Here is a 14,112-nt window from a genome sequence, read left to right as displayed (position 1 = left end):
GGCTGATTCCATTTACCCAGCTTTACTCGAAAAACAATTTTACTTTTAGGCTGCATTAAAAGCAAATAAACCCATAATGGCTCTTAAAAATGACAAAAGGATATTTGAAAAACAGAACGAAAACATACTCCAAACTAAACTATGGTACTTCTTACATTCTCCAAAGTCTGTTTCCCATTAGGTAAGTAAGAGACACTCCAGGACATTAAAGGACCATTTCTGTACTCATAGGTCTGGCTAAGAGCCTGACTGAAGATGGGCGTGAATTATAGTAATCAAATGTTCTTAATTAACTTGCCACTATTTTTTTTTTCAGAGTAAAAAAATGTGGTGGTGGTGGTGATTACCTCTCATTTTTGAACTGAGAAATGAGTAGGTTATAATGGAGCTCTTGGTGGCTTCGACAGTTTATATGGGACTATTCCTTTCAAAGCAAATACCTTACACACAGGAGCTTGGGCTGTACCATCTCCCTTTCTGACTTGACATCAAGCTTTTCTCATATACAGTTATTATTATTCTATCACATAGCTCTTAATCTAGATATTATTGAGTATATCACAATAGGGCTTATCGACATTGTGCTCGACTGGATTCTGTCTCTATGACTGCTTCTTCCGTCATTTAAAAAAGTATTTATTTTTATAGGTAACACATAAATATACTTTGCTTGTTAAGAATAATTCTGAAAAAAAAAGCATAATTCTGGTTAAGGCTGAGGTTCCCTTTGTGCTGCAGCTATTTATAGTACGATATATGGTTCTTCACCGTTCATTGTCTTACAAAATGCATGTAAGTCTAAAATTTTTCATCTTCAAAGGACACCTCTGAATGCTTTCCTATGTAGGTCTAGCTCACACAGTTGACTGTGCTTCGTATGTGTGTCTCCTGCAAGCTGTAATGCTCCCAAATTGGCTCAGTCGTGGCTCTGCCCCTTCACTTCTATTTATCAGGAGTAGCTTCATCAGCAAAGCATTCAATGCCCAACCCAAATACTATTTATGTAAGAAACAGCAGAAAGGGCAGCTTCCCTTCAATGTCATGGAAGCTGGCGGGAGTCAGTGACTGGAGGACTTGTGCCCTAGAGGCGCAATTACTGGGACCCTGGGGGAAAAGGAAAACCTTACTTGCGTCATCTGGTACTTTCAGCTGTTGCTCAGCGGCGTTTCGAATGCACTTGATCCAGGAATCTTGTCCAACATGGAATTATGAAAGGCAGGACACAGATGGTTGGTCCTGATAGCATTTCTTCAGGCAAGGCCTTTGCTTGAAGTTAGTAGCCCTGTTAAAAAGGTGATGACTCATTTAAGCAGTTTCCTTACTGTGTTAGGGAAGTAACATACCACCACAGGGAGAACCTGACCCATTTGTCTGGGCCATGTCAAATTTGAGTGGCGAGGGACTTCCCTGGTGGTGCAGTGGTTAAGAATCCGCCTGCCAGTGCAGGCGACACAGGTTCAATCCCTGGTCCGGCAAGATCCCACATGCCGCGGAGCAACTAAGCCTGTGCGCCACAACTACTGAGCCTGCGCTCTAGAGACCGAGAGCTACAACTACTGAGCCCATGCACCACAACTACTGAAGCCCGCGCACCCTAGAGCCCATGCGCTGCAACGAAGAGTAGCTCCCACTCGCTGCAACTAGAGAAAACCTGCATGAAGCAACAGAGACCCAACGCAGCCAAAAATAAATTTAAAAAAATACATATTAAAAAAAAATTTTAAGTGGAGCACATACCTACCATTACACGGCCTGAGAAGTTGAACTTCTACCCCTTGCCAGCTGGCAGTGGATGACAGGGAACAGCTTCTCACCCACCAATACTCCTTCCAAGTCCTGGGGCACTGACATGACCTGCCTTTACTGCTGGTGCCACAGCACATACCCAGAGGATGAATGGGTGCAGCTGTTCTCGTCAAGAACGGGAGCTCCAGAATTGCTATAGGAAGGGATTTAGGGTGGGGCACTGTGGAAGGACTGGGATGGGGGCATGGAGGAGCGGAGTGCCAAGAAATTTGAAGTTATATTTGCAAAATAAACACAGTTTTTACTCGTATCATGTGTTTGTTTAGGGTGGCTTATGTAAAGGCTGCTGGAATTATAGGAGATCCAGTTGTTCCCCCCAAATCACCCTTTAGCCCTGTCTCCACTTGCCGTCTTTTCATTTAACTCATTTTTCCCCCCATTATCTGAGTATGAAGCTGGGGCAGAGGAAAAATGAGGATGCCCAGGCAAGTGTCCATATCGATGTTCCTGTAGTTTAAGGACCTGAATGGGAAGGGACTGAGCATGTCTATAAACAACCTTTGACTGTGTTCCCTGTTGGCTGGAGAAGAATAAAACTTTGGGGTGGCACAGGATAAAGGAATCTGCCATGCTGGAGTTAGTAGATGTTTTTGAGATTCCAAGCTGAATTTTGTCTTAGATCATATTTAAAACGTTGTTTGAGGGCCCGCACGCAGCAGCGAGGACCCAATGCAGCCAAAAATAAATAAATAAATGATTTTTTTTAAAAAAAGGTATAGCTATATAATTTTTTTAAAAACTGCATGTAAATGGAGAGTAATGTTTCTAAGCTTCTCCTTTAAGTAAAGGCAAATATAAGAAGACTCAGCAGCAGTGGGGTGAATGTGTCACGTGGATGTGCACGTGGGCATATCCCTTTTACTCATTGATGGGCTGAGGGAGAGAGGCAGGGGATGATGTGGGAAGATGTACTGAGGCCTCTGCAGAACAGGTGGAAAAAGAAGAGTGAAAGCAGCCCTTTCTGAAAGATTCCTGGCCCTGGAATTCCAGGTCTCCTCCATCTTTTGCTTCCCCAATGGGCCATACCTTCCGGCTCTCAGACAATGATGCCCTCTTGTTTTTTCAGCTAGGATTTTTTTTTTTTTTTGCGGTACGCGGCCCTCTCACTGCTGCGGCATCTGCCGTTGCGGAGCACAGACTCCGGACGCGCAGGCTCAGCGGCCGTGGCGCACGGGCCCAGCCGCTCCACGGCACGTGGGATCCTCCCGGACCGCGGCGCGAACCCGTGTGCCCTGCATTGGCGGGCGGACTCTTAACCACTGCGCCATCAGGGAAGCCCTCAGCTAGGATTTGATAGCTAGTGTGAGCTTCGTTTATTGCAGTCATATGAATGGGTGGATGGGCCAGTTTTTATTTTCTGGGTTGTGATAGGAAACATTCTTAGTTTCTGTGTTAGTGTGATAGGGCACTTATCCATAAGGTCAGTACTATTTCTCTTACCAGTATTTTTGCAAGTCACAGCCCTTCAAAAATTGCCAAAACCTTGCCATGCTGTAATGATCAATTTCTGTGGTCAGTTTCATCTCCGTATCTACTGATCTTTTGTATTCTATGTTCAGCCTGTTCCTTTCATTTTTAAGAGCAACCATAGCAGAAGTATGATTTAAAGGGTCAAACCTAAGTAAAGTCCAGACTATTTTTTCCCTCTTCTGTCCTGGCTTTCCAGACCTTGATGGGTAGTACATACATGAAAGCCAATCCCTAGTTTTTGTGTTTTAACCATTTTATTTTTCTAACTAAAAGACAGCATATATTGTATTTATCAATATAATGAGAACACACTGTACTCTTAGCATTAATGCTTCTCTGGCAAGCAGGCTTCCCTGTCTGCTCTTTCTTTTCCTTTGGTTTTTGTAGGGTTAGTGTCAATGTAGGTGGTGATGTCTGCTCAAATATTATGGTCATAGTTAGTAATGGTCCACAAGGGTGTGACTTTTTGTTTCTTCTCATTTGTGGATTTTAGCGATATCCAATTAACTGTTATATATAATAGTTCCAGCACCCCACATATACGTATATTCTGAATTCCCTGCCTATGCTCTGCTGTAGGTGGAGGGGGGTGAAAAAGTGAAGACTTTCATCAGAGTAGGAACTGGGTATTGAATAAATACCCCCAGGTTCATTTTTAACAACAACAACAAAAAAGACAGTGATTGCAGGTAATTAGTAGCCTTTTGTTGTTATTATTCTGATATTATTGTTTTTGTTCTATTAAAATGAAACTGAATTTGCCTTCTCTTTGAATGAAAATTTTTTTTCTTTTTGGAAAGTTTCAATAGTGATGAGGAGAAAACGTGGTCTTTGGATAGGAGGAGAGGAAAATTTTTGTTTAACAGGGAGGTTAGTACAAATTTCAAAAGACAAATAACGAAAAATCACTTTAAATCAAGTTCAGGATTTTTTAGTAGTTGATTTGAGGGGGAAGTTCTCTCAATAGATGAGAAAATACTTAGAAATTTCTGTTTCTAAGAAATATGAGTCTGGTTAGTAATGGATTAGAACTCACTGAATAAAATAAGGCTTGTTAGTCTATATTGACCTAAATAAATAAATGAATAAACAAATACATGAGGGATAAGGGACAACTCTTACTTATAATAGAATTCTAATTAATAAATGCGGAAATGAATGATGGAAATAGAAAATCATTATTAAGCAAGTAACACAGTGATAATTATTATAGGCAAGAATTATTGATAGATACAAAAATTAGTGGGAAAACGTATGATGAAAAACAGTGTATTTGCAGAATCTCAAAATATCTCACTACAGGATACTTGCTGGTTACAAAGGGTAGAGAAATCTGGCAGATATCACCTTAATCAAGTTAAAAAGTTAACATCGACAGTAATGAGACAGATTGTCGTCATGTATCTCCTGATGGCGCAACATCACTTCTGTGATATTCTTGCTAAAAATGCACAGCCTCAGCCTGATCATGAGAAGGCATCAGACAAACCCACATAGGAGAACATTGTACAAATAAGTGGCCTGGACTCTTCAAACATGTCAAGGTCATAAGAGCCAAAAACAGGCTGAGGAACTTCCATAGACTGGAGAAGGCTAAGGAGACGTGGCAACTAAATGCAAGGTGGTATCCTGAATTGGATCTTGGACTGAAAAAAAAAAGACATTAGTGGGACAATTTGTGAAGTTTGAATATGGACTACAGATTAATTATTTTGTATCAGTGTAAATTTTATTATTTTAATAATTAACTATGGTTATGTAAGGTGTTCCCATTAGAAGTTGGGGGAATGGCGTTTAGGAACTTTATACAATTTTTTGCAACTTTTTGTAAGTCTAAAATTATTTCAAAATAAAAAGGTGTCTTGGTGTGGTTTTGAATGATTTGAAATTTGTTTGTTGGCAGGAAGAGGATAATTGAATACATAAGACACCTCATTATATATAATCTGTTTTATTATTCTCTAGGATTTTCAGTTGTGCAATCAATCTTAGTGTCCTTTTGATTTGTTTCTTTTTTCTAAGCAGTAGCCCCTTAACCTGTGGCCTGATTGAACCTTCGGTAATCATCCTAACACATTTATTTCAATTTTATAATTGTAAAGACCTCGAGCAATAGTGACTTAGCTCCAAATAGTAACAGAACCAGGAATTTAATACTCCGGATCAGCTTTTTTTTTTTTTAAACTGGGTTCAGCTTTCTCTCATCTAAAGTCAAAGTATATAAAAATGTTTCAGAAAATTACCTCTAATCTATGACATCTAAAAAATGATAAGATCAAGGAATAGATCTTTTTCTAAACTTATGTGTACATGTTGCCTCCTGAGTAACTTAAGTTTCTTGAAGGCAGCTTTGGTATCTCCTTCCTCTTTTGTATCCCAAGCTTCCAGCCAATGCTTTGCCTGTAATAGCCTCTCAATGAGTATATGGAAAAGAAGTCCAGGAGGTAGGGGCTGGAGAATAGACTGGTGTGTTTTGTGTTAACTTTATTCCAAAAGGATCAAACCGTGAGTGTGATGAAACTAACTTTTTGTGTGAGTGAGAAGTGATGGAACTAGCTTTTTTGATCACACATTTCAATAGAAAAATTGATATACCATATTAAGACCTAATTCCATACAAACCTTTGAGCTATAAAATAATAAATAGGAGATACAAGGTAGAGTAAGAGACAAAAAGTTAGAGACCTCTGACTTCCCTGTTGGCAGTAATGTGTCCTCGGATGAAATTTATCTTTCTAATTTAAAATTAACTTCCATCACTATCATTGTTGACTTTTTACTGCATTAATTTCTGTCCTTTTTCTCATTAGAATTTCATCTGTGTCTAAAATATCTCCTGTTTGCTTTGTCTTCCATCAACTCCGTTGGACTTAGCTGTTATATAAATTGCTTGTCATTGAAAAAAATCATAATTTTTAGGGGTTGCCTTTCAGGGGTTTGAAGAAGGTCTTCATCAGTCCAGAAACTATTTTAGGTGGTGGCAGTTAGAGTACAAGACTGTCCCATAGAATCAAAGACCTCAAGTAGCTTCTTTTTTGGGGGGGGGGCGTGTTGTTAAAAATAGATTTCTAGAATATCACTGAGGTCTCTCAGGCCCAGATGACATCATTCCCCAAGTACCATTGGCCTAAAAGTTAATGTCGTATTAGAGTATTTGTCCTCCACCTGCAGTGAATCAGTGACTAAGTCAAGAATTATACTCTGATTCTTAATGCCTCCGATCTCTTCACGAGCCTGTACCTTCTGTCTCCAACTCTGCATTTTATTTGAGACACCTTTGTCTTTCAGGAAAGATGTCCACATAGTATTATAACAGATGAAACAAAACTGGCTTTCAGTATGAGAAAAGCCTAACCATACTTTTAAAAAAATTATGGTAAAATACACATCATGTAAAATTAACCATGATTTTTTTTCCCAGTGATTGCTAAGGAGCTTTTATTTAAGGTGCCAGATGAAAATGCAACATTTTCCCCCCAACTGGAAAAAATGTTATAACTAAATTTATATTTTAGGAGATTTTACTTGGCACATAGAAGACTGAACTTGCCCATTTTGTGGTTCTTCATACATTTTAGCTAACTTAGTTTAATTCATTTGCAAAATAAACAGGTTGAATTTTTTTGTGAGGGGGAGAATTAGGTTTTCATTTCCTTTTAAAATATATTTGTTAAATAACATTTTAGATGCCTCATTTTTAAGGGTTTTCTCAAAGCAGACTTCCTTCCATTAGTTGCAAGAACTTTCATCTAGATATATTTTATACCAAAAATATGTCATGTTTTACAGCTGGAATTGCCAAGGCTAAGACTGTGTCCTTTATCAACTTGCCGAATGTCTGAAAACCTAATCTAAAGTCCTTTGATTTTCTCAGTTATAAGTCTTTTAAGCAATGTCAATATATTTATATGTTGACGTCAGTGGAATTATTATTTTTAGAATGCCAGTTTAAGAGCAGTTAGCTTTTCCTGCATCTGCCTTTGAAATGCAATTTAAAAATGATTAATCTGAAATGTCATTTAGTTAGATGTGAATCACTGTTTTTTCCTAGTGGCATCTGAAATGGAAGTGGGAGTCTAGCCACAAGAAATATCTCAGGCATTTCTTTTCTACCAGGGCATGGATGGCAATGAGTGATCACCGAAGGCCCCGTGAGGTGATTTTCGTCAGAAGAAATGATTTTTCTGTTGCTTAGAAAGTACTCTTTCCTAGGTGATTAATGAAGTTCTCATTTTTCCTGAGACAGTATCTACCTGATCTTAGTCTTAGCTTTTCTTAGCTTAGTCTTAGTTCTTAGATTAGAACTATAATCTTTTTTCGTTGTTACTCACCCCAGCTACTCCCTACACTTGAATCTTCAGGCTTTGTTTAAAGAATGATGCCCAGTAGAACTATAATCTTTTAAAAATGTCTTAAGGGCTTCCCTGGTGGCGCAGTGGTTGAGAGTCCACCTGCCGATGCAGGGGACACAGGTTCGTGCCCCGGTCCGGGAAGATCCCACATGCTGCGGAGCGGCTGGGCCCATGAGCCATGGCCGCTGAGCCTGTGTGTCTGGAACCTGTGCTCCACAACGGGAGAGGCCACAACAGTGAGAGGCCCGCGTACCGCAAAAAAAAAATAATAATAATAAATAATAAAAATAAAAATGTCTTAAAAGAGAAGAGGAGCATCATTTGTATACGTGCCCAGATAATTTGGGAAGTCCAAAAATTTGGTTGTCTGGTCTTGTTAGATGCTGATAAAAGAACAGGAGGTGATCCCTGAGTTCTGTAACTGATGCCTTGAGCAGCGAATCCTAGCCATGGCAGAGGACTGGGGATGATTTGGGAATTGCTGCTTCTGTTACTGCATGAACAGTATAAGGAAAAAGAAGTTTGTGGACAGCTGGTATAGAGAGGATACAGTAAGCCAAACAAGAAAAAGGGATCATAAAAAGACTGGTAACTCAGGGCTCTGTGATGACTGAAATCTCACCTTTTAAATGTCTCTGCTTTCAGATTGCCTGTTTGGTATCTGTGGATCAGTTTCAGCTTTATCAGCGGTTAAAATCTGAACGAGGTATGTAAACACTCTTCTTTTTATCCTGATGGTGAATGTGACCATCTTAACCCTAACCTGTGTGGAAGATTAAGGCAGCTGTGAGCTGTCAGAAAAGCCACCAGGGTACTCAGAAAAAGACAAACGGTAATTGCAACATAAAATTTCAACTTTCTCAGCCACAGCCAGGAAAAAAAAATGCAGACTGGCAGGAAACAGAACTTTCCTTACGTTGGTTGTTTTGTATTTTTAATTGGGCTCACGTGAGAGAAGTTCTGCAAAAGTTGGGTAGTTTCACAATAACAGTACGACAAAGAAAGTGACCCTCAAAATGGTTTTACCACCAACTTCCCTGCTCTTGAAGATCACTTCAAAACATTCATCCATCCAAACATTTTCACTGCTCATTGTGATAGTCACCGTTTGTTCTTGTTCAGTCAGAGTGATGGCTAAGTAATCATTCTAATGCTATTTCCAATGTATTGGACTAATTTTCTTTCTGACTTTAGACTTGGGGTAATTTATATAGCTTTTCTATTTGTACTGCTTTTTATCTGTAGGAATTATTTTTTGGTGTACTTTTCCATATCTGAGAAGTAGAAGAAAATTGTTTCCTCTGGAACTCATAGGCCTCGTCGTATATAAAATCAACTCTAATCTAGCATGAATGTACAGTTTTCTGATTGCTACCTTTTTAATCTGGATTAATAAAGTCTAGAGGTAAGAGGGTAGGGGAAGAAATGAACATTTTTTTTTAATGTGCCAGTAAATTTGGTAAACAATTTATCTCATTTAATTTTTGCAATTACCCTGACAGATAATTCTTACATGAAAAAATAAAAAAGAGCATGTGGAGCATAAAGGGGGTAAGAATAGGAATATTCGCAGGAGAATCGCAGGATGGCATTCACTACCTTTGACCAAAGTTTGGTTCAGCCTCACAGGCTTATTTTTTTTCAGCAAGCCAAAAACAGATTCATCTCTCATGGGTATATCATTTAACTAAATTTATAAGACTGATATATGGAGTTTATTTAAAAATTCTTGGACTGCATTACTTGAATTACATTCTTGCCCTATAGGAAGATGCAAAAAGGATGTTGTGGAACATAGAATCAGAACCAGAAGAGTCAAATGAATTTTAGGTTTAATGGATGAAGACATAGCCTGATATGCCATCTACACTGTCCTATGTAGATTCTGAGCTAACTGGAGGAATTAATGATGGGGTAGTTTATATTGACCCTCCCTAATCCATCCACGTGGGCTGATTAGGTTGAGCATTATAACATCAGATGCTGATGAATGGTATCAGACATCTGCCCTGCCATTTTCCCACTTTATCCCAATATCCTCCATTATAAAAATAAATTACTGCTGGAACCTAGGCATTAACCCCATGGATGGATGTGGCTGGTAGCAGTGCCATGATGTGAGGGCTCTTACCTGGAGAAAGTCAAAGGAGTTAGGCTGGATTTTCAGACTTCTTAAATGGTGAGACCTGTCGATCTCACCAGTCCCACTCAGTAACCAGGGCTCAGCCCGTTTATAGGGTTCCCTTGCCCCAGATGCGTCTCTCCTCCAGACCATCGGCCTCCTCCCCACCGCCCATTACCCCATCTTGTCAGTAGCAGGCCATTTTATTAAATAAAATGTCTTTTGCAATTAATTAGGCAGATTCTAATAGTATTAGGAATTAAAACTTTCTGTGAGTTGGTTCTCACTGATGAATATGAATTTTTAGTGTATTCTAAAAATAGTGGCTGAGCGCCTGTGTAGGGATGCAGGCTCCACCCCTTACTAGCTGTGTGACCTTAATTTCTGTACCTCAGTGTTTAACCTGTAAAATGTGGATATTAATAGTCCCTATACCACGGGGTTCAGAGGAGGATTAAATGAATTAATACATATAAAACACTTTCTTGAGTACTTCCTGTGTCTCAATGTTCAAAATATTAGGTTGTTGGTAATAAAAATGCTAATAACTTAAAGTATATTCACTGTTCTGCTTCTATTCCCTTTTTTCTAAGATGAGACAATCATAACATTCTCTAGGAGATATCCTCATATTGAAATAGATGTTATAATTGTCTTGTTGTCAATGGGATTAGAACACTTGAAATTAATTGGCCATATCCATTTTTTTTGGTATTGTACATTCTGTGAGTTTGGAAAAATTTATGATTATATGTATCTACCAATACAGTATCATACAGAGTAGTTTCACTGCCCTGAAAATCCTCTGTGCTCTGCCTGTTTGTCCCTTCCTCCCCCTTAACCCCTGGCAACCACTGATCTTTTTACTGTCTTCATAATTTTGCCCTTTTCCAGAATGTTATATAATTGCAATCAAACAGTATGTAGCCTTCTCAGATTGGCTTCTTTCGCTTAGTAATATGCAGGTAAGTGCCCTATCCATCTTTACAATAGGAATAGCCTTGTCCTATGCAAGGTGCACATGGAAGATTATTGGCCAGGACTCTTACTCTGCCCCGGATAGTGCTTGGATAGATGCTACCACACTTTGCCTTGTGACTTGGACTTTTCGAGGTTCTTGTTTTCAACCCTACTTCTGACTGTCTTATTTCTTCATTAGATGTGATAATATATTCAGTCTGGTTACAAGTTAAGCAGGTTTTGGAGTCAGTCTTTTTTTATAGGTGGTCTTCCATATCTCTGATGCATTATAGATCAAATAGTTTTACTCATACATGGAATTTATTTTTTCTCTCAAGTTCTAGACAGATGCCCCATACAGATGCCATGAATTGACAACTGATTTTATTATTCATATTTTATAGATGAAGAAACTGAAAATTGGAGAGATTGAGACTTGCTTAGGACCACATAGGTGTGTCCAAGCTTCCTCATCTATAAAATTTTTTGAATTCTATAATTTTTTATTGTAAAATAAATACAACATAAAATTTACCACTTCACCATCTTAGGTGTACAATTCAGTGGCATTAAGAACATTCACAATGTTGTGCAGCCATCACCACCATCCACTTGCTAAACTTTTATCACCCCAAGCAGAAACCCTGTAACAATTAAACAATAATTTTCCATTCCCCTCTTCTCCCAGCCCCTGATAACCTCTAATCTACTTTCTGTCCTGTGAATTTGCAGTCTAGACATTTCACATAAGTGGAATCATACAGTATTTTCCTTTTGTGTCTGGCTTATTTCACTTAGTGTAATGTTTTGAAGGTTCATCCACGTTGTAGCATGTATCAGAACTTCTTTTTATGGCTAAATAATATTCCATTGTGTACATATACCGCATTTTGTTTATCCATTCATCTGTTGATGGACACTTGGCTTGTTTCCACCTTTTGGTTGTTGCAAATAACGCTACAGTGAACATCGGGGTACAATCCCTACTTTCAATTCTTTTGGGTACGTAGCTAGCAGTGGAATTGCTGGGTCCTATGGCAATTCTATGTTTAGTTTTTGAGGAACTGCCAAACTGTAAAACTCTGTAATTCAATTAGACATTTATACTATTGTAAAGGATGGAAGTATTTTTAAATTTATTTTTTATTTAAAAAGGTTTTTTTGGCTGCGTTGGTTCTTTGTTGCTGCATGTGTGCTTTCTCTAGTTGCAGCGAGTGGAGGCTACTCTTTGTTGTGGTGCACAGGCTTCTCATTGCGGTGGCTTCTCTTGTTGCAGAGCACGGGTTCTAGGCGTGCAGGCTTCAGTAGTTGCAGCACGCATGCTCTAGGCACGGCACGTGGGCCCTAGAGCGCACGGGCATCAGTAGTTGTGGTGCGTGGGCTCAGTCGCTGTGGCTCGCAGGCTCTAGAGCACATGGGCTTAGTTGCCTCGTGGCATGTGGGATCTTCCTGGACCAGGGCTCGAACCCGTGTCCCCTGCATTGGCAGGCAGATTGTTAACCACTGCACCACCAAGGTAGTCCCGTATGGAAGTATTTTAAATTTGGAAATTTGTTAAATCTGATGATGATTTGGTTCAACTTCCTCATTTTATAAAAAAGGAAACTGAGACCCAGAGGCGTTTTGATCTTAGGTGATTTTGGAAGGCAATTTGTACTCATGTAATTCTTCCTCAGCATCCATTATAAATAATTATTATTAGAAAATAGACATTCCAAGTAAGAATAAGTTTAATGACATTCCAAGTAAGAATAATTCTTAATTCCAAGTAAGAATTAAGTAAATGCAGTTTACTTGATAGGAATAATCTTTATCTAAATTGTATACCTCCGTTTTACATAATAGACTTCGCATTCACCTCTAACTCAACACTTACCAGCTAGGTGACTTTGAGGTCTATGTCATGAACATATTTTATGTGGAACTCTTTAAGAGGGGATCTTGAGATGTATTAAATACTAATATTATGAATGGGTTAAATGACTAACTGGTGGAAACTAAAACTCATTGGCTGGACTCAGATAGAATTGGAGAGATTGTTTTTACTCTGAAAAAAATGTAGAATCAGATTAGTGGCAGCTCTGTATCTTAGTAAGAAAAATTATCATTAGTTTTGTCCAATTCTTATTGCCTACCAAGTTCTTTTTTAGTTTTTAGTTTGTCATCCAGTGTTTTAGTTTTCTTCTACATTATGTCACATATATGATTAGCTTGTCTTCTGTGTCTTTGTTTTCATCTGCATCTTTGTGGGGAAAATCTTTTGAACAGAAATGGTCCCAAATCACCACTCTGTTTACACAAAGCAGAGAAGTGTCAACTTGGCATTGATTCTGTGGATTCTGTGAATCCACTTTTCATCCATCTGTGATTTTTTCCATTGGCTACTGCTGTGTTTGTGGGTTTTCTGTGTCTTCCAGTATTAACAAAGAAGAGGGAATACTGAGTTTGGCATGTGTTAGTGATTATTGCTTTACTCTCTTCTGGTTCTCAAAGCACATGTCTAATTATTAAGGCTAGAATTTTGTTTGTCTCTTGTTTCCAGAACCTACTTTTTCAAATTAGTTTTTTGGAAAGTTGGGTTAAGATTATGCATCTCTAGGCCTTAAGAGTTTTTTTCTAATTTTCGTGATCCTTTTTACTTACTGTAACTGCAAGTTGCTTCAGTTCCTTGGTGAGTGAATGTGTCTGTTCTTGGATATTTGTATAGTTACCAAGTGGCTAGAGACTCTTACAAATGGTTTAAATGCCATTATTGTTCTCCTTCATAAAAAAATTGAATACAATAGGGCTTTATTTTCCTGTTATCATCTGTTAATCCTACTGTATTCATTCATGTATTCAATATGTACTTATTTATGTACTGAGTATCTGTGTGTGCCAGGTGCAATTCCAGATGTGGCTTCAAGCTATGGTTCCATTTTTCTTTGAAAGCTCTTTTGTTCTCAGCATTTTTCACAAAAAGCCTCCTTTCTTTTTTTAAAAAAAAATAATTAATTTTTGGCTGCGTTGGGTCTTCGCTGCTGTGTGTGGGCAAGGGGGGCTACTCTTGGTTCTGGTGCGTGGGCTTCTCACTGCAGTGGCTTCTCTTGTTGTGGAGCACGAGCTCTAGGTGCGTGGGCTCAGTAGTTGTGGCACGTGGGCTCAGTAGTTGTGGTTCATGGGCTCTAGAGCGCAGGCTCAGTAGTTGTGGTACACGGGCTTAGTTGCTCTGTGGCATGTGGGATCTTCCTGGACCAGGGATCGAACCCATGTCCCCTGCATTGGCAGGCAGATTCTTAACCACTGCGCCACCAGGGAAGTCCCTACAAAAGCCTCCTTTCATTTTGAGCCTTAACATTTATGAGACGGCTCTTCAAATTTCATCTTGCTCTTGCATTTGCCCTTGGTGAGATGCTCCCACTC

At 39.0% G+C, this 14,112-nt stretch overlaps 1 protein-coding gene across 4 annotated transcripts in view; it reads left to right on the top strand.

Annotated features, from left to right (window-relative positions):
• The window catches only part of RNF144B (ring finger protein 144B), a 167,398-nt gene that overhangs the window by 132,367 nt on the left and 20,919 nt on the right, over window positions 1-14,112 (top strand). For all 4 annotated transcript variants that reach the window (XM_060307875.1, XM_060307873.2, XM_060307874.1 and 1 more), the window contains one exon: window positions 8,274-8,334. In XM_060307875.1, the coding sequence (XP_060163858.1) occupies window positions 8,274-8,334 (61 nt within the window). The remainder of the gene's footprint in view (window positions 1-8,273; window positions 8,335-14,112) is intronic.

The sequence above is a fragment of the Globicephala melas genome, chromosome 11 (assembly GCF_963455315.2).
Source record: "Globicephala melas chromosome 11, mGloMel1.2, whole genome shotgun sequence".
Taxonomy (NCBI): Eukaryota; Metazoa; Chordata; class Mammalia; order Artiodactyla; family Delphinidae; genus Globicephala; species Globicephala melas.
This window is presented reverse-complemented; position numbering and strand designations above follow the sequence as displayed.